Consider the following 22,985-nt stretch of genomic DNA (forward strand, 5'->3'; position numbering starts at 1 on the left):
GCTTTAATAACACAATGCTCAAATAATGTTTCTAGAAATTGTTTTTAATTCTAAAATATAGAAGCATTTGGGATGATGGAGTCTAAAAAGGATACCTTAGGGGACCAGAGGAAGAGGTCTATAGATGGTAGTCGTGTTCAGAAGGAATTACGGAAATATGACTATTATGTAGGGAAAATCCAAGAACTAAAACTTAGAACTTGCTAGACAAACCCACTATAAGCCTGTGGCTCTTTCAGATTTTAGTAAGGCAGCAGAAAAATCTGTCCTGTTGAAAAGTTGCTGGATATCATACCATTATCTCCTTTCACCAACCCCTCCCCACCACCACCAAAAAAAAAAAAAAAAAAAACAGTCTCTTGGCACAAATCTAACTCTAAATTGAAAAAGCAAAGCAAAACAAAACAAAACTACCAATTAGAAAAAAGATGTGAAGAAACATGGAACAAACTATTTCTATGGAGAAGAGTGCGAAAGCAAGTATAGAAGCATCAGTTACCAGAAAACAGGAAGGCTCTTAACCAGTCAGCGGACAGCTGTACTGGTGAAGCAAATCTGATTCCATATCATGAAGAGTCAAAAGAAAAGATGACTTGAGCTTTGAGATATTATTTTAAAGACAAAGTAAGGGCCGGGCGCGGTGGCTCACACCTGTAATCCTAGCACTCTGGGAGGCCGAGGCGGGTGGATTGCTCAAGGTCAAGAGTTCGAGACCAGCCTGAGCAAGAGCGAGACCCCGTCTCTACTAAAAATAGAAATTATCTGGCCAACTAAAATATATATAGAAAAAATTACCCAGGCATGGTGGCGCATGCCTGGAGTCCCAGCTACTCGGGAGGCTGAGGCAGTAGGATCACTTAAGCCCAGGAGTTTGAGGTTGCTGTGAGCTAGGCTGACGCCACGGCACTCACTCTAGCCTGGGCAACAGAGTGAGACTCTATCTCAAAAAAAAAAAAAAAAGAAGAAGACAAAGTAAGAACACAACAAAGGATTTAATACTCTGAAACTGAAAATAAAATTAGTCTGCTTTCCTACTTCACCCATTTTGATAGAAAAACTGCATGGTTATAGGTTTATTTCCTAGATTAACACACAATATAAAAATCATAAGTAAGGATAAGCTGTCTGTTTTACTGAGCTCAGGGGAAATACGGAAATGCATCCACATTGTGCGGTGAAGGGTTCTCTCAACTCAGCGCACCAATAAAATATATAACTCCTTTTCTTAAATACATTAATTGAATGCCTGAAGTAACATGCATTTTTCAAAGGTCATGGAGATCATATCTTGTTCAAAATATCAAATGAGAAAATGTCTGAGTTAGAAATTCCTGACTTAAGCCTGAACAATCTAATCATATTTAGTCAAAATTTATGTCTCTTTAGATGACTTAAAAGCAATTCAAATTCAAAATTTTGCAGTTTATTTCATGAAAAAGCCTATGAATTTCCAAAAATTATACAGTACTTTAAAAATGAGAACAGCATTTTCTAAAGTGTGTTTTGTGGGATATTAATAGGTTTCTGTGATCAAATAAGTGTGGGAAACTTTTTGTTGAATTAAACAAAATTAAACAGTTTTGTTAGTCCAGGCCTTCTTGGGGCCCTTAACATATTTACATACTAATTAAACTTATAAAAGAAAGACTTAGTATACAGCATTTCCAGAAATTATTTGTCCATGGAACCATTTTTTTTCACAGAACATTTTATGGATCTAGTACTCCCATGACATAGTTTGCAAAACACCTAACTAGAATACTAGTAGAAAAAAAGTATTAAAATAATAAATGGTTAAGTACAGTTGGTTCTTCTAATATTCTCAAAACAGACTAAATCATTCACTCACTCATTCAACAAATTTATATTGAGCACTTTAAACAAACTGGGCAGCATTTTAAGTATGTTGAGACAAAAGCTGGGAGCAGCTTATGAGACCTTTCCCACCTTCCCAAGAATCCACAAGACTGCAGAAGGAATTCAGCTTTCACTACAAAAAGTGGAAGTAGTCTGAGGCAAAATATCAAAGCCATTCAGGACAATTTTGGAAGATGGCCTTAAACTCTCCAGGAGAAAGAGAATTTTTAAGGACCAAACTTGAAGGAAAATCACTCCCTTACTGTGCAAGGTCTCAATGGCTTTGTGCACTAGGTCCATTTGATCCAAAACCCACGCTTTCTACCTCCAATTTGGGTCTAAAATTCTTATCAATGTGTGGAGGTGGAAATGCATAAGTAGTGGGAGTCTACTTCTGGAGATGTAAAATCCGCACTACAAATACTTGGTTCGGAAGAGCTGGGGGGAGCAGGACACTTTCCTGTGCTAGATTATCTAGGAATAAGGCAACCAGGCAGTAACATCAGGCAACTCTGACTTAGACTAGATCTATTTTCTTTTTTTTTTTTTTCTTTCTGTGAACTTTGCAGAGAAGTAAACAGATCCATTTTAGACAAAACCCCCAGAAACATGCTATGGGGCTATGTAGCAGATCTTCTGTTAGCGTCTTCGTGGATGGTATTGGCCTCTAGTGAGATGAACCAGAAAGAAGCCACGAGTCCAATTTATAGGTAAGCATCCCAGATTATATAGACATGTCCTTGTTCAAGGATAAGTAAAAGAGGAAAAGCAAACAAACACAGGTGCCATAAAAATATCATGTAATAAAAAAAATAACATAGCACTTACGAGGTAGAAAGCACTAGCAAACTGAAAGAAACTGAAGTAAACTATGGATTACTTTGTATCTTTTATACAAGTAAAAACACATACACAAATTCTGAAAGAGATGAATGATGAAACCATAATATAAAATAAAAAGAGAAATGGCTGAGACAGGTAGAAACTGAAATGAAGCTGGCAAAATAAGAAAAAAACTATATGAGGAAGTGAAAAATGCAGCAGCAAAACAAATGAAGTATTTATTAGAAGTGATAAAAACTAGAACTAACATTGTTGAAAATCAGATCAGATGTATCTTGAAAAACTCCCTCAGCAGGTAGAAAAAAAGAATAAGAGAGAAGAGAGACAAAAGGGAATATGATGAATATGGAAGACTGACAAAAATAAAAATAAGAAAAATGGGTTTTCTGGAAGAAGAGTAACACATACAACTGTACCAATAATCAAAGATATAACAGAAGAAAACTTCATTAGATCAAAGAAGAACGTAAGTCTGCAGAACAAAAGGTGCTGTTGTTTAACCAAGTAAAAGTAATAAAAAGAAACTAATATCTAGACCTATTAGATGATTGTATTTGAGGATAAAGAACTGCATAAACATCCAAGTAGAGTAGGAGGTGTAGGATGAGAAAGGTTGAAGAAAACGGAACGAAATGTATAACTCTTTCTCAATAGCCTTTACAAAACCATAACCATAAGGTAGCCATATTTATCATTAGCCAACATGGGGTGGGAAGTTAAAGACATGAAATGGGCAGGCATGACTATAAGAAGACCCTGCTCCTCGCTTTTCACATTAGCTTTCCTTTGGGACAGAGAAAACTTAATTATATGGTAATCCACAATAATTTATATATAGGTTTGTTCCACAGTGTTTTCTGGGATAGTTTCAAGGATAGCTGTTGACTTGACACAAATAATTAAAAATAGTAAAATGGCAATAAAGTAGGAAATAAAGTCATATAAATTCATTTACCTAGAACTGTGAAAGACATAAAGTATTTTACCTATGGGTGAACTTCACTCATAGTGAAAGCTTATTTCTTTAAGTGCCAAAACTTTTTAAAATGTTAGTCATTGTGATGGAAATCTTTCTAAAATGTATGCTTCCGTAACTTTTCAAACAATGTCTTTTAAACATAATTTCATATTTTCTTGATGATCTAACAGTATCACTTTGAGTATTAGTTTTTATTATAACACATTAATGCCCTCATGATTTTTGAGGTATTTGTCCCTCTATTAAATTTCCCTCAGCTTCTACTTCATACTTTAACCTTGCCTCTCTCATGCTGTTCAAATTTAATGTCTACAGAGCTGAAGGCTGCCAAGAGAAACTAGATAATGAAATATATTAAATCTATAACTTAATTTTACAAAATCCTAATTTAGTAAGTTCAAGGTAAAAAGCAGTTGGCTCTGATCTTCTCCAAAACAAAATGCATGGGGCTAATGACAGCTATTTCCTTCTACTTTTCACTGACTTTTTGGTTTACAGCTGTGTTCTGGGTTTTTTAAACTGCCGAAAAGACAACTCACATTTACTGAGCTCCTTCTATATGTCAGGAACTTGATATAGTATATATCATAAATAGCTTGTAATAATTCTAAGCAACAGAAGATATAATATCCCTAGTACTGATGGAAAGAAATCTTAACCAACTTGCTCACAGTCATACAAACAGCAAGTGGTAAAAGCCAAAGACTAGTATAAGTCTGATTCTAAAGCCTTGCTTTTTCAATGACTTCACACTGTTTCCTAGAAAGGTGTTTTTCAAAGTATGTTTTAAGAATCACCTATGTGAGAATCATGTTGGATGCCTGTAAACACAGAAATGGCTACCTACCAGTCTACACTTGCTATGTAGGAGTCTCTGGGGATGGGTTTAAGGGGAAATCAAATTTTTAGCAAGTACCCCAGGTGATTCTGATACACACTAACACTTGAAAAACCACTTCCCTAAACAGAATGTAAAATTTATGAAGTTACAATAGAGAAGAGAAACATTATCTTGCACCTCCTCCTACAACTTGGGTCAAACTTTCTCAGCTTCTTTATGGGCTCCTTTACCTGTGTCTAGCTCTTAAACAGGCATGATGGGTTATGTTCTAGACCTTGCTCTTTTCTCACATTGTATCTCTCCCTGGGGAATTTCATCCGATCCAAGGATTAAATTCCTATCAATATACTCGTGACTGACAATTTTGTATTTTTAGGCCACCTTCAAAACTGTATATCCAAATCTTCATCTGCTCACCATACATGTTTCATCTCTCAAATGTCCTATAGGCACATTGAACAGAACATGCCCTCAATGGAGATGATCTTATCCCCACTCCCAACACCCATGACCCCCAACAACTGTGATATTTCCCCTTGTGGCCCCCATCTCAATAAATGGCACCTCCATTAATTCAAGTCCCCAAACCAGAAAACTGAGTACCATTCATGATTTCTCCTTTTCCCTCACCAACTGCCCCCACATTCCCACCCCCCACTCGCTGCCACCTACCAAAATTCAATCAGTCCTTCTATTTTTTTTTTAAACAAATATACTACTTGCTTTTTCTCTTCTTCATTGGGTCTCAAAAATATGCTTAAAATACCAACCACTCTCATGCCATTTTAAATATAGCATAAATATTGCAACTAAATAATCCCAAATCCTTTAGCACCCCTATAAGATGTGGTCATTTATTATTTGGGGCTCCCCAGCATCCAAGCACCTTTCCTATTTTAGTCCCAAGATTGTTAGGGATAGGGCCTAGTTTCCTACCACAGAAGCTGGAGGGAGGCAGATTTTCCCTGTTCCAGCTCAATCAAGCAGATGCTCCAGCCTGGAACTTAAATCTGAAGTGAGTAACAAAAGAATCAAGAGAGAGTTCAGAATCCATTCTGGTGGTAATGGCATCAACCGACTGGTGGCAGTGCACAGTGGCAACATCACGTGTCTTGGCTTGGCAAGGCCAAGGCCAAGGCCAGCAGTGTGTCCCAGACTCTCCATGGATTGGGGCTAAAGTTCTGATCACCTTATTATCAACCTTAGTTCTTGCCTACTTTCTGAGCCTGGCTGTTTAGCCTTCCCATCAATTTTGTCTGAGAGCTGATATTTTCCCAATAATTTCCTTTTCTTCATAGTTAAAAGTTGGTTTCTATTGTTTGTACCAAGAACACTAACTTGGTACAAATGGCTAGCAAACAGAAAGATGTGCAATGTATTCAGCAATATCTGTTACTTTTATTTAAGAAGGCCTTTTATATGCCCCTGAATACTAAACTCTTCCACTAAACTTTATCAAGCTGATTAGCAAGATGTTCTAGCTCGTCAATTAAAGATATAAGAACATTTTCCTTTTGTTGATATATTTCTGGTGTTTTGAGTTATGCTGTGAATAGATACCAAGCCAACAACATTCATAGTCATCAGACCCTTATTAAGACTTAGTTTGTGCCTGACTATTTCTGCATGTCGATGAAATCCTACTAAATATCATACGTACATTTTAACTTCTCTATAACATTATAGATCTGTTAACTATAAAGGCAGAAAATAAAGGCATATCTTTCATTTAATGTTTATTGTGATAAACTTTAAAGTTCATACTTGCATATCAAAGACCCAAGTCTATAAAATTGCAATAATGTCTGATAAAAAGCAGAATTAATGGTTTCTATTAAATATTTCTTATCCTTCTTCACATCCCAGATGGAAACAGAATTGCAATGTAAATTTCAAAAATATCATAATTCATTTACACATTTTATATATGTAATCATAATATAATTATAAAATGTTGATGCTCAACTCAGGAATTTGCTTCTATCAAAGGAATCAGGAGAAAAAGGTAAGCTTTTCTGGCTGTTATCAAGTTGCTGTTACAAAACAACAGAATTTCTAATTATACAAATATAAATACTCTGTCACATTAACAATATTCAAAATAATATTAAAAGAGAACCATAATGATTTTTCAACATAAAAATACATTTTATAATTTTAAAACTGAACAAACAGATATGTCCTATTTTTTTCCTGTCAATGGTACAGTTGTAGGGACATAAGAGAGCAGGGAGGTCAATTTCAATAAAAATTTTTTATTTCTCTGACAAGTCCTGAAAGTTTTGTTTTATTAAATTGTCTGTATTAGGCCCAATGTTTTACTAATTTTATTACATATTGAAAAAATATTCAATGAAAAAATTACAACCAGATGATATAATAAATAACTTTAGATGCACATTTAGAATAAATTGGCAGGACCAAGGCTTCTTGAAATTGCCACTTACTGGATGGTGCTGGGATATTCTTTAATGGGAGGGGGGAGCAAAAGCCCTGAAAAGAGATATTAAGGTATTAAGAATAATCCCCCCTTCTCAAAAATGGGGAGAGAGAAGGTTCATATCACAATATTGATTCAATCATCATATAGAGGATAAAAAGAAAAAGGGGAAAAGCAAAAAACCCATGAGTTGGGAACAGGGTCCTAAATGGATCATCATTTATAGGTACCTTGGAGGGGTTGATAAGAATCAAATTGTGGAAAAAGCAAAGCTTTGGAACCAGAGAGATTTGCATTAAATCCTCACTCTGCCTCTCAGCAGCCCTGCGTTAACCTCTCTTGCTTAGACTAGTTCAACATCCCCCTAAATGGTACCGTTGACCCATTCTCTATACATTCCAATCCATCCTCCACAATACTATCAGTTACTTCCTAAAAACCAAATCCAGTCATGTAGTCCTCTGTTTAAAGGCCATATGCAAAATAAAATCTTCAGCAAGGCCCTTATTCTCAGAAAGTTCTTATCAATCTGATCTAATCTACTTTTTCAGCCCTACGTGCCCCCTCCTCTCACTCTATGCTCTAGCGTTGATCCCAACTTTGATTCCATCCATGGCCTTTCACAACTCAGAACCTCTGCTGTTTCCTTGCCTAGAAAGCCCAATTTACCCTTCTTACTGTCTTATTCAGTTTGTGCTGCTATAACACCCAAGACTGGGTAATTTATAAACAACAGAAATCTATTTCTCACAGTCTGGTAGCTGGGAAGTCCACAATCAAGGCATTTGCAGTGAGGGCTGCTCTCTGCTTCAAGATGGGACCTCATTGCCACATCCTCCAGAGGAGATGAAGGCTATGTCTTCACATGGCAGGAAGGCAAAAGAGGGGTGCCAGAGCTCACTTAGCCTTTTTTATCCCATTCATGAGGGTGAAGGCCTCATGGCCTAATTACCTCCCCAAAGGCCAGCCTCTTACTATAATCTCCTTGGGAGTTAAGTTCCCATATGAGTTTTGGAGGGATACATATATTCAAACTGTAGCATTCACCAAACAAACTCTTACGCATTCTTTAAGGCCCAATGAAGTGTCCTCTCCACCAGGAAGTCTTCCCTAACTCCCCTAGGTAGTTAGCTTTCCCTCCTTTGTGATCCAGAGATGTTTCATTTAAATTACTTACTATGCTGCATTGAAATTATAAGTTTACCTGCTCAGCTCCTACCACCAACTCCACAGCATCCTCTCTTCTTCTCACTGATACACACGCAACCCAAACTGTGAGCACCTCAAGGGATCTTTAGATCCCCGGTGCCTATTACCTACCAAGTGTCCAAGAAATGTTTACCAAGTAAAAAAAGAATGAGTGAGTGAATGAATAAATACCTTGATGGACATCTGAATATCTAGGACCTAAGAAGTTTGATGAATGAGACTCATGACAATCAAAGGAAAAGGAAGGAGATGAAAGGATGGATGTGATTTCATAAGGTGATAAAATATGTACTATATATACTTGTTACTTAAAGGCCCTAAGTGGCTATTAATAATAAATACAGACAATATTTATGCGTACAAAGGTAAGTGCATTATTTACCCTAGAGGATGGAACTACTCTTTCTAAGCCATTACTATCTTGATAGGTCAATATGTTTTTTGGCACACAGAATAAGGTAAAAAATGTGAACTATATATCTGTCAAACAGTAACAAAGTACAGTTTAACCTAGTAAGTGGTATCAACTTCTTCTGTGCCTCTATAATCCATTTATCTAGATCCTACTTAGTTGGAGGATTATAGTTCTCATATATCTAAATAAGAGCTCTTTCCAAAGTTTAGGTAAATGGTTCACACATACAGTAAACAAGGCGGTACAAATCAGCTATCTAATTTCACAAAAGAAAAAAAAATTATTTGACACATTTTCCTAGAAAGAAAAAGATATAAAGGAAGGAAATCAGTGTCATGTCAAACAAGCAATTAAAAACTGTCTAAAGATAGATCTTACTTTGTAGTCCCTAAAAGGAAAGGAATTGGCTGAGAATTCCAAAGAAAACAACCAAAAGAGAAAAGAACCACTAAAAACAGATCTGAAATGTCACTAGAAATAGGAGGCTTCATAGTAACAGCCAGGGAAAATTTAAGGAAATGTAAGCCAGATCTTCAAATACTAACATGAAAAAGGAAAGCTAGAATGGTAATTTTTAAAAAGCCCAGGTGACAGAGAAGGCTAAATGAATCACAAAGTAGTTAAAATGCAAATTACAAAGAATGTTACTACCATGAGGTCTCATCAAATAGGAATAAGAATGGGAATTTAACTAATAACAAAAAAAAATTATAAATATTAGCCTTTGAAGTAAATATTAACATGCCTTGGGTTTTGGGAAAACTCTTGCTGATCTTTGACTTAACAGCTTGTATATACAAGTCAGGACTGGAAATGGAGGAAACACTGACATTAATACACACTGACTCTTAAAGAAATTAGAAATGAGAAGCCTAACTGAATGAAAGTCACAAGGATTTGAATCCTTCTTTCCCTGGTCTGATGAAAAAGAGGACTTTTTGTGTGTGGAAAGGTAAGATCATGATCTAAATTCACAACAATGTCAAAAACTATATTTCTATAATAGTAATGATCTATGATAATCATAATTGAAGTTGGACTCTAAATTTTCTAACCTATTTCACCCACTTACCCTTAGCAGAAGAAAGAAGGCTACTTGTTTATAGTTGTTACAGTTTACACTTCATTGATGCTACTATTATATTTGAACATATTATAAACTACTGATGGAACGCAAACGAGCCACTAAATTAATTTTTTTTGAGACAGGGTCTTACTATGTTACCCAGGCTGGATTCAAACTCCTGGGCTCAAGTGATACTACTGCCTCAGCCTCCTGAGTAGCTGGGACTACAGATGCCTGCCATCATACCCAACTCCTAAATTAATTCTTAATTTGTTAATCTCAGCCAAAAAGTGAGACCAATTTCTAGCATTATGTTAAATATGTCAAATTTATTGGAAATACAATAATCTTTTTTGCATGTTTTTATAAGGAAAAAAAACCCTAAAAACTGCAAATAATGTCAAATAAAACAAATTTCCAAACCACACTGATAAACAATTCTGGCTAGGCACGGTGGCTCATGCCTGTAATCCCAGCGCTTTGGGAAGCTGAGGCAGGATTATAGCTTGAGGCCAAGGGTTTCAGACCAGCCAGGGCAACATAGTGAGACCCCATCTCCACAAAAAATTAAAAACTTAGCAAGGTGTAGTGGTGCATACCTATAGTCCTAGCTACTCAGGAGGCTGAAGTGGGAGGAATGCTTGAGACTGCCTGGATGACAGAGTGAAACCCTGTCTCTAAATAAGTAAAAAATAATATTATAATTCCATGGGAAAGCTTACATTCAGTGATACTAGGCTTTTACATCATTTTTCTTCTAAAAGTATTCTTTCTGGAAATGAATGTTATCAATTTCTATGTGACATTTACTTTAGAACAGTCAACTCCTGGCCTGCTTTCCCTAGAAAAAAAGCAAAACTAAGAAAGCTTACATTCTCTAAATTTCATTAGTTTGCAGCTTTCATAGTTCAAATAATTTTATTATTTGGTTAAGAGATTTACTAAATAACAAATGAAGCTACAAAATGTATCTTATTATTTCTAAATTAACATAGTGACAGTAGTGCTTAAGAACATGGACTCTAACCATATTGCCTAGGTTAAAGTCCCAAATCCGAGCTGTGTGTGATAGCATGCACCTACAGTCACAGCTACTCAGGAGGCTGAGGCAGGAGGATTGCTTGAGGCCAGGAGTTCGAGGCTACATTGCACTATGATTGTGCCTGTGAACAGCCACTGTACTCCAGCCTGGGCAACATAATAGAAAAAAAAAAAAATCCCCAATCTGTCATTTACCAGCTCTGTGAGCTTGAATAAGTTATTTAACCTCTCTGTTCTCAGATTTCCTAAAAGTAAAATAAATGGTGCTAACTTTATCTAAATTTTTCTTTTAAAATATTTAAGAAAAATAATATCTTTTTCTGCTTTCAAAATTCTCATAACCCTATTGTCTTAACTCTTCCAGAAGTTCTACAATGTAGCCTGATGATAAATATTTCCTAAGGTGAAAGGCCACACAAATGAAACTTACTCTCTTTTTCCTAATTTAATAAAACATAATTATATTAACTTTGAGGGCTTTCTGGAATTCAAAGCATTTGTCAAATAATAAAAAAGGGTTATAAATTAGTCTTAGACTGTAATTGTTAAAATTTTCGGTTATTCTTTCTCCATTTGTCTTCAGTTTATTCTGTTTCCAAAGGAGGGGGAGGGGCAAAATGGCCAAAAAACCCTCATGCAACAGAAGTTGATAGAATTGAACACCAACACTACCTTTATCACTCCCGTAATAATAGAACACTGTTTTGCTGAGAGCACACCACCGTTTCTGCCATTCAAATCCCAGAAAGCTGTGATCTACAATAAAGAGGAAAAAGATCAGTTTAGATAATACACATTACATTTATGAATGTAAGGCCATTTCCTTATTGTAAAAGAAAAAGTTAATATGATTTCAAAGGTTCTTTTGAGTTCTAACATTCTATAACTAATTTGTATCATTTTTTCCGAGAGACAAAAAACAAATAACAACAAACCAACAAGTTAAAAGGAATAAAGTGAAGCAGAGATGGAGCTGCCATCCTTAAGGAATCAACTGCACGGCTAACCAACTTTGCTAACAGGGGCAGTCAAAAAGGCATCACTATGTGGTCTTGAGATAATTGATTCATCTGGCTGGATTCATAATTTTCTCATCTGTTATAAAAGGAAGGAGGAGGAGTTGAGTTAGATTATTTCTGTTATCTCTTTTAGCTTTAAAATTCAGCTAAGAAAAGCAAATGGAATATAAACAGAAGGGCCCAAAGGGACTACCTGAGAGATAAGTAGAATGGTAATGGAAAGACTTTCTGCTTTTCATTTCTCATATCATAACACCACCTCCATATTTCATTTCCATTAAATATCGGTATTGAAAGAGTGAGACCATATGGTCAACTCCCAATTACCATACCCAGTGGAGAGGAACATTGAAATGAATAATAGACAATGGCAGACAAGATGCCAGGCTTGATCTGAACCATAGCAGACGTGGTGTATGCCAGGTGGAGTGCAGGATAACCTGCTGCTCAGCCAGGTGAGATAACGGTGAGAAATCCCATCCTTGAGAACACAGTCATGGCCTGCAGCTTTCCTGTAAGAGGCAGGAAGCAGCTCCTGAATCATTTACAAATAACCAAGGTTGACAACCCAACTTAGTGTTTTCTTGTTAAAAATCATTTAATGCTAAAAGCTGTATTTTATGGTTTGGATAATGTCATCCAGACTTTTTTATAGTCTTAAAACTCTTCAACCACCTGAAGAGAAGACTGCCTTCACATGTACACTGCAAACCTGTGCTAAGGATGAAAACATTTTTAGATTTTTCATTAGAATCTTGCAGCTTACCTTTTCTGCGTTTTTCAAGGTAGCCAGCCTTTAGAACAAAAGGAAGGTCCTGTGCTGGAATTGGAGGAAACTGTGCTCCTGTGGGAAATGGGGGAGAAAAAAAAAAGCAGTGGGTAATCCATTTTAGAAAAACCAAGTGCCAGATATCATTAGGTTCAGTGTACTTTTAATTACAAAATTGCTTAAATCCAAGTCTAATAGCCTTGCTTCATATCCATTCCATAGACCCTTTACTGCTCCTGTAAATCTCAAGAGCAAAAAAAAAATTCTGAGGCCGGGCGCAGTGGCTCATGCCTGTAATCCTAGCATGCTGGGAGGCCGAGGTGGGTGGATCGCTCGAGGTCGGGAGTTCGAGACCAGCCTGAGCAAGAGCGAGACCCCCGTCTCTACTAAAAATAGAAACAAATTAGCTGGTCAACTAAAATATACATAGAAAAAATTAGCCAGGCATGGTGGCACATGCCTGTAGTCCCAGCTACTCGGGAGGCTGAGGCAGTAGGATTGCTTAAGCCCAGGAGTTTGAGGTTGCTGTGAGCTAGGCTGACGCCACGGCACTCAACTCTAGCCAGGGCAACAAAGTGACACTCTGTCTCAAAAAAAAAAAAAAAAAAAAAAAAAAAATTCTGTACTCCTATGTCTTCATATATTATTCTCCCAAAATCAGTAATATTCTATAACTCTAAAGGGTGATACATTTTAATCTACATTCTATAGGGACAAGATGGAGAGGTTGGGAACTTCAAATAGATCATGCAAGCTTCTTTATATTTATAGTGGATTAACTCTTCAAGAATTTCAATGCATACTGACTCTTACCTGTATATTCCTATTCCTCCCAAGTAAAATATAAAATAATTTTTCCCAAAAATCAAATGCTAAAATTTGTTTCTCTGAGTCCATGGCAAATATTCTCTCTCCCTGGTCGTATTTGCAGAGAAACCTTACAGACATTCCACTGAGTGTGATTTAGGTTTTTCTAGGGCATTTAAGAGTCTATAACTAGATAGATCTGATAGAACTATCATAAACAAATAGTGGGTCCCTATAAAAAATTTAAAGATTAAGCTAAAAGTTAAGTCAATTAGAAATTGTATATTCATGGTCATAAATGATAGATTGCTCAATAATTTCTCAAGTGTTCAATATTTTTATAAACTTCATTAGAAATATAATAGTTATCCTCAGTTTTGTTAGATCTCTAACAACTGGAAATAACTAATCTAATGAAAGTTTCTATGAAATACATCCAATGGAAATGTTTTCAATATAGCTTAAGAAGTTTATTACATACAAAGGCATTGCAGAATTTTACCAGCTTTTTTTTTTTTCAGTATCATGGGGATGACAATAGTTAACAGTCATACATATTTTCCCTTAAGAAGTAAAGCTTAAAATTAAAGCACTAATTTCAGTTCACTGGTGGGTCAATATCACTCAGTAAACATAAAACAATATCATTAAAATATATTTAAAATACAGCACTGATTTTGAAATATATATAAAATTTTAGGGAAAGCCAGTGTAAATATTTGAAAAGCTGTTCAATAAATGTAACCATGTTTCCTTTTTTTCAAAATAAACTTGATCCATACAAAAGTATACATTATTTACTATAATATTTTTGTACATAAAGTAAAAATCACATACAGAAATTTTATCTATGTGAACAAGTCCTGGTCAACAACTAAACTAAAGAGGGTAACTGTGGTATGATTTGGTCTCATTGAGAAGTAGTCCCACAACCCTCTCACTTCCACTGGGCATAATAAATGCTCCTTACATTCAGAATAAATGCTCTCTAATCTTAAGAAGAAAATTTAAATTATTCTGAAAAGAAATGGGTACCTTTAGTATAGCTTTCCACTTTAAAAAGTAGTCAAAAAAAAAGGAGAGGAGAGAAAAAGTGGGGAAATGGGAGGGGAGGTGGGAGAAGAAGAGGAGACAGTGGGAAATTAGAATTTGCTACAATGAATATATATATAACCTGAGTCTTTGTTTTTAAAAAAAAAGCTGATTAAATTTCCACCTGATAAATTGAAGTCATAAACAATACTTATTCTCAATTCTAAATTCATGTTTCTAATATAAAATCTTTTATTTCATTCCTGGGGAGGGGAGAGGCAAGTATTTTTTAACTGAAATTTCATTTTTCTAAACCATTATTATTTATCCAATATCCAGGATTTGTTTAATAGCCATGTGAATCCTTTTATAAAAAAGTACAACAATAGTAATCCCTTTAAATACTTAAGATTTTTAAGTTCTTAGAAAAACCATTTGTTTATTAGTACCATAAACATATAAATACTTAATACTTTTCAATGGTAGAAATTAAAATTTTGTTATAAGATATAAAAAGTAGTAATTTCTCTTCTTAAAATAACATGAATTCTCACATAGTTTAGACCTCATACCACTGTACCTACGATGATCACTAGTATGAAACCATTTAAGAAGATTCAGGTTGGTCGGAAGAATTAAGACTATACAAATGTAGGTATAATAATGTAACCAGGCCCCATGAACAAATGTCAATGACCCCTATATGGATTTTATAATCCTCTCCTTTAGCTACCTACTTGACTTTTTGAGTTGTTTCCCAGAAATGGTGGCTTCTGTAAGACAAAGGAGCAGAGATTCTGAAGGCCCCTGGGATGCCCAGGTTCACCAGCCCCTACAACCTGCCCCAATGCATGAGGCCCGTTGTTAGTTACACCATGACCTGCCCCAAGGGATGTGGCCTCTCCTTTAAAAGCCCATGATCTCCATTAGCTGGAGGAACTGATTTGAGGCAGCTTCTCCTGTTCTCCAGACAAGATAATCATCATAAAAAAATTCCTTTCTTCCTTGGTAATCCTCTTTGCCTCAATAATTGAATCTTTGTGTGACGAGCAACTGGACCTACACTGAAACTCCCTTGCAGTTTCAACAACAATAATACATGAAGAAAAGGAAGTGAAGGTGAGTGTAAACCTATATAGCAGGCAACAACAAAGAGCTGCTAAACACTTGCCATACACCATGTTACACTATCTTACTATGCAACATAGTCAATTATACAACATTCGAGTGAATTCACAATTACATTATCAGCTCTGCTTCACTATCAAAATTCATACCCTTGTCTTACAAATACATTCTTCAGTGGGCCTTAGTCCTTTAGTATATAGTAGGCATTTAGTAAATGTTAGCTTTTATTAATTATTACAATTAAATGTTATTATATATTACTCTAACTGCAACTGTTAGTTCAAATGAATAGATGCTAATGTAAAAATAAGATTATGTTGCTCAGAGAACATTAATCGGAAAGGAAAAAGCATGATTTAGTAACTATAGAAGTTAAGCATTGTAGTTATATTTAAAGCAGTTAAAGATTGCCTTTTGGTTAAGTGAAAGTGGTTAATGAAAAAATTATATCCTAACTAAGGGGAGAAAAAAACTTAATCCATACTCTAGGCCAGCCTATTTATACTGCATAAAATTACTACATGGCCTTGCTTAAGTGGCCATCAGTTTTCAGTATCCCAAGGAAATAGGTATAATATATACTGAGAAAGACTAGTTTTCTTTTTATAAAATGAGCATATATTTCTTATATGATAGTCTTACTTTTCTAAAGCAGCTCAAAATAATAGATATTAAAACTAATAACCTACAAAGGTAACTAAGAAAGAAATGGGTCTTCATCCAATTTGAAATCTGGGAATCTAAAGCCTTCCAAATGCTAACAAGGTCACAGTGAATTCAAATAAGTAACATAAAGTGCCTACTTGATAAGATTTCCCAGCAATTCAGTAGGAAAAAGGCAGTAGTGGAATCCAAATTTCCTTATAGTTAGGTTGGGATTTTATTCATGAGGCCACTGTTTTCAAAACATAAATGTGACTTGAAGCTTTTGCCTTAAAACAAACTGTATATAGTAGACATAGCCTAGCAAGCTAAAATGGATTCTAGAATTTGAAAAATGGAGAAGAGACACAAAGTGTGAAAATCAATAACAAATTACCTAAAAACTAAGGTATTACCCAATCTTGGCAATTTTATTAAACTATTACTTTATCTTTTTCTCTTGAATCTAGGATGAAAAACACTGGAAGGTTTAAATGCCTGTAATGTATTTAAGAAACGAGTTGTATCTTTAAAAAAAGTTTTAACTATCAAAAATAACTATTTCAGGCTGGGCTCGGTGGCTCATGCCTGTAATCCTAGCACTTGGGAGGCTGAGGCGGGTGGATGGTTTGAGCTCAGGAGTTCAAGACCAGCCTGAGCAAGAGCGAGACCCCGTCTCTACTAAAAATAGAAAGAAATTATATGGACAACTAAAAATATATAGAAAAAATTACCCAGGCATGGTGGCGCATGCCTGTAGTCCCAGCCACTTGGGAGGCTGAGGCAGTAGGATTGCTTGAGCCCAGGAGTTTGAGGTTGCTGTAAGCGAGGCTGACACCATGGCACTCTAGCCTGGGCAAGAGCGAGACTCTGTCTCAAAAAAAAAAAAAAAAAAAAACTATTTCAAAATGAAAAGTAATTATTTAAATTTCAGAAAAAATATGAACTCTTTGGCAGGAAATATCATTTAGGCAAATTCAGGTATTATTTTGGTTGGGTCTAAAACCACTCAGAATTAACAGAGTAGACAGTTACATTATTGTATGTAGGAGAGGGGAAGGTAGAAAAATAGGTCCAAAGTACAGAATACTTTGCTTGGAACACAGTGCCTAGAATAGCATGGAAATTCTTTGAGTAGGAGAGGGAGTGACGGCAGGGAAGAGAGAAAGAGAGAGCTGTGGGAGAGAAAGAGCTGGAGTTAGGAAAGAGAAGTCCAATCATCCTTTCTTTTTTATACCTCTTTTCTCAAAATAATCTAAACAAATACTAATTCGCAATTTTGTCCAGCACTGCCTCGCACTATTCCTGGGCCTTCTCCCACATTGACAAGTCCCCTAATCCATTCCCCCCAACCACACAACACACATTAACTATATCCCAGTCTGCCATTTCTTTAAATGCATTTATTTTTCTAAGACAGTGTGAGGAATCACTTCCAAAGTGCAACTTAAAGTGAAAACTCTATTTAAAAAAAAAAAATCTTCAGAAGTTCTAACTACTTAGTTCTGAAATTAACTTTTTATTCAGTTTCCTTTCTATATACTTTGCTCTTCATGTGGGACTATGAATAGGTGTCAAGGGATGTGAGTGATTCAGACACATTTTCAAAATAGACACATCTGTTTTTCATTATCCTTTCTATTTTTTTGATATGCAACTTTGGTGATCAATTTAAATGCTAGACTTCTAAGGAATCTAAAGCCTTATTTTTACTATTTTATCATTAATAAATCATTAAAATATAATGAGCTTCATTGCATTAATATCGCCACACTTTTATGGTTGTTCACTCTAGACTTTGTACAAAATTACTGGTAGGTTTCTGAGCTTCACTTTTGCTGGCTTTAATTCCCTTTACTCATTGGCATTTATATCGTTTTCAACATGAACACTAAACTTTTAACTGGTATAATTTTTCCCACTACCTTTATGCAACTGAAGTTTCCTTTTCTCTTATATTGGAAAAGAAAGGGAGATATAAAAAAGCTTGTTATTACTTATAAGAATTTTCACTCTGAGTCAGGATCTTGGTTCATTCAGTTAAGTATTCTGTCACCACATGATATGACAAGTTTTCCTAGAACTGCAAAAAGTGAAAGATAAGATCTCCTCAATAATATATTATTTCTCTCAATTCGTATGAACAAAATACCCATGAGTTTACCTAAACCTTTTAAAATTCTTCATTTTCATCTGATAGTTGGGATATTGAGTTCCAAAAATTGGCTATCTCCTGGGGGGAGACAGTGCTTTTCTCTCTTCTAAACTCATGTGGTAAACTTCAAAAAATGCCTGATCATTTTAGTATTTCCTGAATTTGGTAAACAGACCCATTTGTGAAAAAGTATCTACCCATTTAATGATTGCTTTATATTTAAAACACATATTAGGCTTCAATTTTCCAAGAATACTATCTCATTTTTTGATGGCAATACCCTTTCCTACCCACCTGTGATTATTTTATTGTCTAGATTAACTTCTCCAGTTCTAGTTCATTTTTCTTAAGACGTGGTAATCAGAATTGAAGTACATGTTCAGATGCCAACATCTCATAATGCCAATATATGCATTATAATTTTGTATAAAGGTAGAAAAATGCTTTCTGTTTTGTCTCCATTATCTGTTTTGTCTTCCAGATGATGTCCACTATCTTAATGACATTTTTGGCTAAAGGGTACATTGGACACTTAGCTTTAGGAAATAGTCTATCAATAAGCCAGAGTTCCCAGAGTTATTACCAGTTCAGAATTCAACATTCTGTAAGTGCAGTTTAATTACATTTTCCTTCACACTTGCACATATAGACTTAGATGCCATCTTCCTTGCTTCTAGAGAGTATGTAATAGATACAAAGATGCACGGGTATTGATACTTTGTTTCTTACTATTCTAAAAGGGTTTAAGTACAAAAATTCACCAGCATATCTGAGAAGTAAACAAACAAAAACGAAAACACAATAAAAAAGACTATATTATCAACAAGGGAGAGAAATCTAAACTTAACTTGAATATAAATATTAAATAGAGTAACTCAGTGGTATAGCAGATATCTAGAAGCTTAGCTTTACATTGATACTGACTTCAAGATCCACAGTATAGGTTAAAGAAGTCTGTAATGAAATCCCAGTTCTGCAAATTTTTTACCTTAAACAGGTCATGGCCTCTCTGGGATTCAGTTTCCTCATCTAAAACCTGGAAAAATTAAGTTAGATGATCTCTGTAGCCCTTTCAATTAATTCTAGGACTCCATGAAATATACCTACACTAATATTTTCTTGTACTTTCAGTAACAAATGGCTGAGGTCCAAGATAGATTCAACTTTCCATGACATCAAATGTGGAAATTGTACACAACATATTTTTTGTAGAACTGGTAATTTCCTTTAGATCTAGCATAGAACCATTTTATGTCATTTCAAAGGTTTAATTTCTAGCTAGAACCTTGGCCTAGAATATCTATTAAAGAAAATAAATGTATAAATTAAACATTTTTCTTATTCTAATAATTCTCCCCTCCACATGGGAAATTTGGAATCTGAAATCCTTTTAGCAGTTTTTTAGTGGCAAAAAGAAAATACATATTCAACAGCCATATCAAATAATAGCCCTTAAGAAAATAATCTCTGTAGTAACTCCGAAAGATGACTAATTATGTTACTTTAGCATAGTCCTTTCCCAGAACTTGTTTTCTCACCTTGGCACTATTACTTTCTTCAGAATGGATTAACCAATGAATACACTGGTACTGGTGATCTCTAAGGGTATCACAATATTTCCTTAAAAACAATAACGGCTCACGCCATTATTTGACACTAAGATGGTCAACTTCCAATTAGTAGAACCACAGTAGAAGTCCCAGGAGAGTTAAGCCTTGGGGATAAGGCTTTAAAAGCTGATACAAAAGCCCATGTGATGACACTGGAGGCAAAGCAGAGGCTTTAACTCACAGGTTTACCATCTGTTAGTCTCCTCCCTCTTATGTAAAGCTGCAAGTCATTTTGAAAGCTACCAGACAAAAATTGAACAGCCATTAGGATAATTCAAGTTTACCTTTATTAACTCTACCTCATGAAATAAAAATTTCAATATCCTCACGGGAATTTCCAATATGTCTTCAATAGATCTATTTGGAACCAAAGAAGACAACAATAACATTTAATATTATTAGCTATCTGCATGTAAGATATGTTCATGAATATGATCCAAAAGATTAAGGCTTTGTTCAGAGATCAATCAAAAGCTTCTATTTTATATCTTATTTATCTGTGGCTGCTACTAATTTTTATGGAAATCTACCAAAATATGTAAAATTCAAAAGGTAAGATTCCAGAATAATTAAGAGAAATCTGAAATTAAGTGTGTTTATCAACATCCATGAAAATAATCAAAAAGTCACAGATGAAAAGTGTGTGTGAATTACATTATCCACAGAGTCCAATTATCCTTCTCCATTCACTTAAAACTGCTTCTTTTAAAGTATACTTAAGTGTATGACTCAAATATGAACTACCTTATTACATATCTGAAGATTGCTTTTTTTAGATAAATCTTACAAGACTACTTTAATACACTTATAATACAAGACTACTTTCCTTTTCTCATAAAATTAGATGTAAAAAAACTCTAAGATTTCCGGTTCTTCCGTCTAATGATAGACAACTAGGTATCACATTGCTATACCATATTAAACGTATTCCTTATAGACTTAAAAATATGGTTTTTATCTAAAAAATTTAAGAGTTATTCATTTGTGGAAAACCTTATAAGAATCTCTCAATTATTTCCAGGGATGATAGTATATCAATACACTGAATCAATCATTTAAAAATAAGGTTCACTTCCAGAAATTTCACTTTTGACACAAGAGTACTATTTCATATACTTATAATACAGGGTACCCTCTGTGCTTTTATATTTTGGTAAAGGCTACTTTTTAATAACAGACATTTAGATTTCACGGAAAGAATTTAAAGCAAATTCTAATCTACTACCTAAATTCTCAGCTACTTTGTATCTGCCTATATATTAATCATCTGCTCCGTAGCAAGAAAAAAAATCATAAAAACAACAGCCTTTTTAAAAGTCTATGATGCACAAACACATTGAGAAAATGAAATACAAGCTTAAAATGGAATGCATGTTTCTCCTTAAGTTAAAAATATAATTGTAAATATATCAAAATTTTCAGAGACTCTAAATATAAAATTAAATATGCCCAATTACAAACTGGGTTTTAATTTAATGCTCTTCTTTACCACAATAACAGTGTACCCAATCTGATATTACATTTAGAATTGTGGTTAAAACCCTGGGTCTTATACTCAAATTGCAGCTTGGCTACTAGCTCTGTGACTTAGCAAGTGATTAATAATTGATTTCATTAAGCTTTAGTTTTCAAATCTTTGAATGTAGGTAATAAGAGGGCACACACACTACGGAGACATACTATGGGGATTTAATAGGATAGCACTTAACCCTTTAAGAAGTATTCATTCTTATTATTACTGTTATTAAATGGCAACTCAAATTTGCCACAAGTCCATTGCTCTGCACACAAGAAAACAAGAAAGCTGAAAAGATAAACTGCCAGAATAAAAACATGAAAGTTAAACACCTTTTAACAGTACTAATTTCTTTCCACTTAATAGATATTTGGAAAAAAAATTCTAATGCATGAAAAAATATTTGACAGTATTATAAATAGTAAAGATTATTATAAATAAAAAGAAACAATTACTCTGTTAAAAAAAAATCTACTAGTATATATTATTTGCTAGGCCCTCTTCTAGATATTACCTAAAGTAGACAACTAGGAAAAATAAACTTCACCAAAAATTTGTTGAAAGAGGCTGGGCATGGTGGCTCACATCTGTAATTCTAGCATTTTGGGAGGCTAAGGTGGGATGAGCACTCGAGCCCAGAGGTTACCAGCCTGGCAACATAGATGACCCCATCTCTACAAAAAATTAAAAAATTAGCGGGCCTAGTGGCTCATGCCTGTAGTCCCAGCTACTCGGGAGGCTGAAGCAGGAGGATTGCTTGAGCCCAGGACTTGGAGTTTGCAGTGAGCTACGATGATGCCACTGAACTCAGGCCTGGGCAACAGAGCAATACCCTGTCTCTAAAAATAATAATAATAATAATAATAATTGTTAAAGGCATTTTTTAAAAAGTCAAATAATTTATGAATAAAATTTAAAGAATAATAATTAATAATAGGTCTTACTTCTTTCTCCTTTACGTATGCTATCTCTATATAAAATATAACCTTTTCCATATCCCCATACTACAAGCTTTTAACATCTCTTTTTCAGTGGCATGATTATAAATATCAGCATGGTTCAATGAGGTAATAACTGCAACAGTTAACATTTGCTGAGACTTTACCATAAGTTAAGCATGATACAGTCACTATCTCATTTCATTCTCATACAACCCCAACAGGTAAGTATTATTAATTGCATGTTACCAATGGGAAATCAAGGTCACATACAATGAGTGGAGCCAGGACCCTAAATCTACATGACTAAAAAGCCCATTTTCTGAAATTCTATGCTCTATTACTGACAAAATAAATGAATGCCATCTATAGACACTGTATAAGACAACATCATTGAATTACTTTTCTGTGGTATTGAAGTAATCACTATTATTTAAGATTAATTCTATAAAAGCAAAATGATATATTGAAAAATACTATGCATTTAAAATTCTGTAGTGCTTGTTTCATTTTCTACAAGATTTTAGGTCAATTTTGCTTCTAAGGTAGGGTGTGGTGGCTCATGCCTGTAATCCTAGCACTCTGGGAGGCTGAGGCGGGTGGATCGCTTGAGGTCAGGAGTTCGAGACCAGCCTGAGCAAGAGTGAGACTCCGTCTCTACTTAAAATAGAAAGAAAT

General features: G+C 34.8%; 1 protein-coding gene across 3 annotated transcripts in view; it reads right to left on the minus strand.

Moving 5' to 3' along the window:
* The window catches only part of SKAP2 (src kinase associated phosphoprotein 2), a 179,766-nt gene that overhangs the window by 53,609 nt on the left and 103,172 nt on the right, over positions 1 to 22,985 (minus strand). For all 3 annotated transcript variants that reach the window (XM_045564526.1, XM_045564525.1, XM_045564527.1), the window contains 2 exons: positions 12,477 to 12,554; positions 11,364 to 11,447 (listed from right to left, as the gene is read on the minus strand). In XM_045564526.1, coding sequence (XP_045420482.1) covers positions 11,364 to 11,447; positions 12,477 to 12,554 — 162 coding nt within the window. The remainder of the gene's footprint in view (positions 1 to 11,363; positions 11,448 to 12,476; positions 12,555 to 22,985) is intronic.

Source organism: Lemur catta, chromosome 11 (assembly GCF_020740605.2).
Source record: "Lemur catta isolate mLemCat1 chromosome 11, mLemCat1.pri, whole genome shotgun sequence".
Taxonomy (NCBI): domain Eukaryota; kingdom Metazoa; phylum Chordata; class Mammalia; order Primates; family Lemuridae; genus Lemur; species Lemur catta.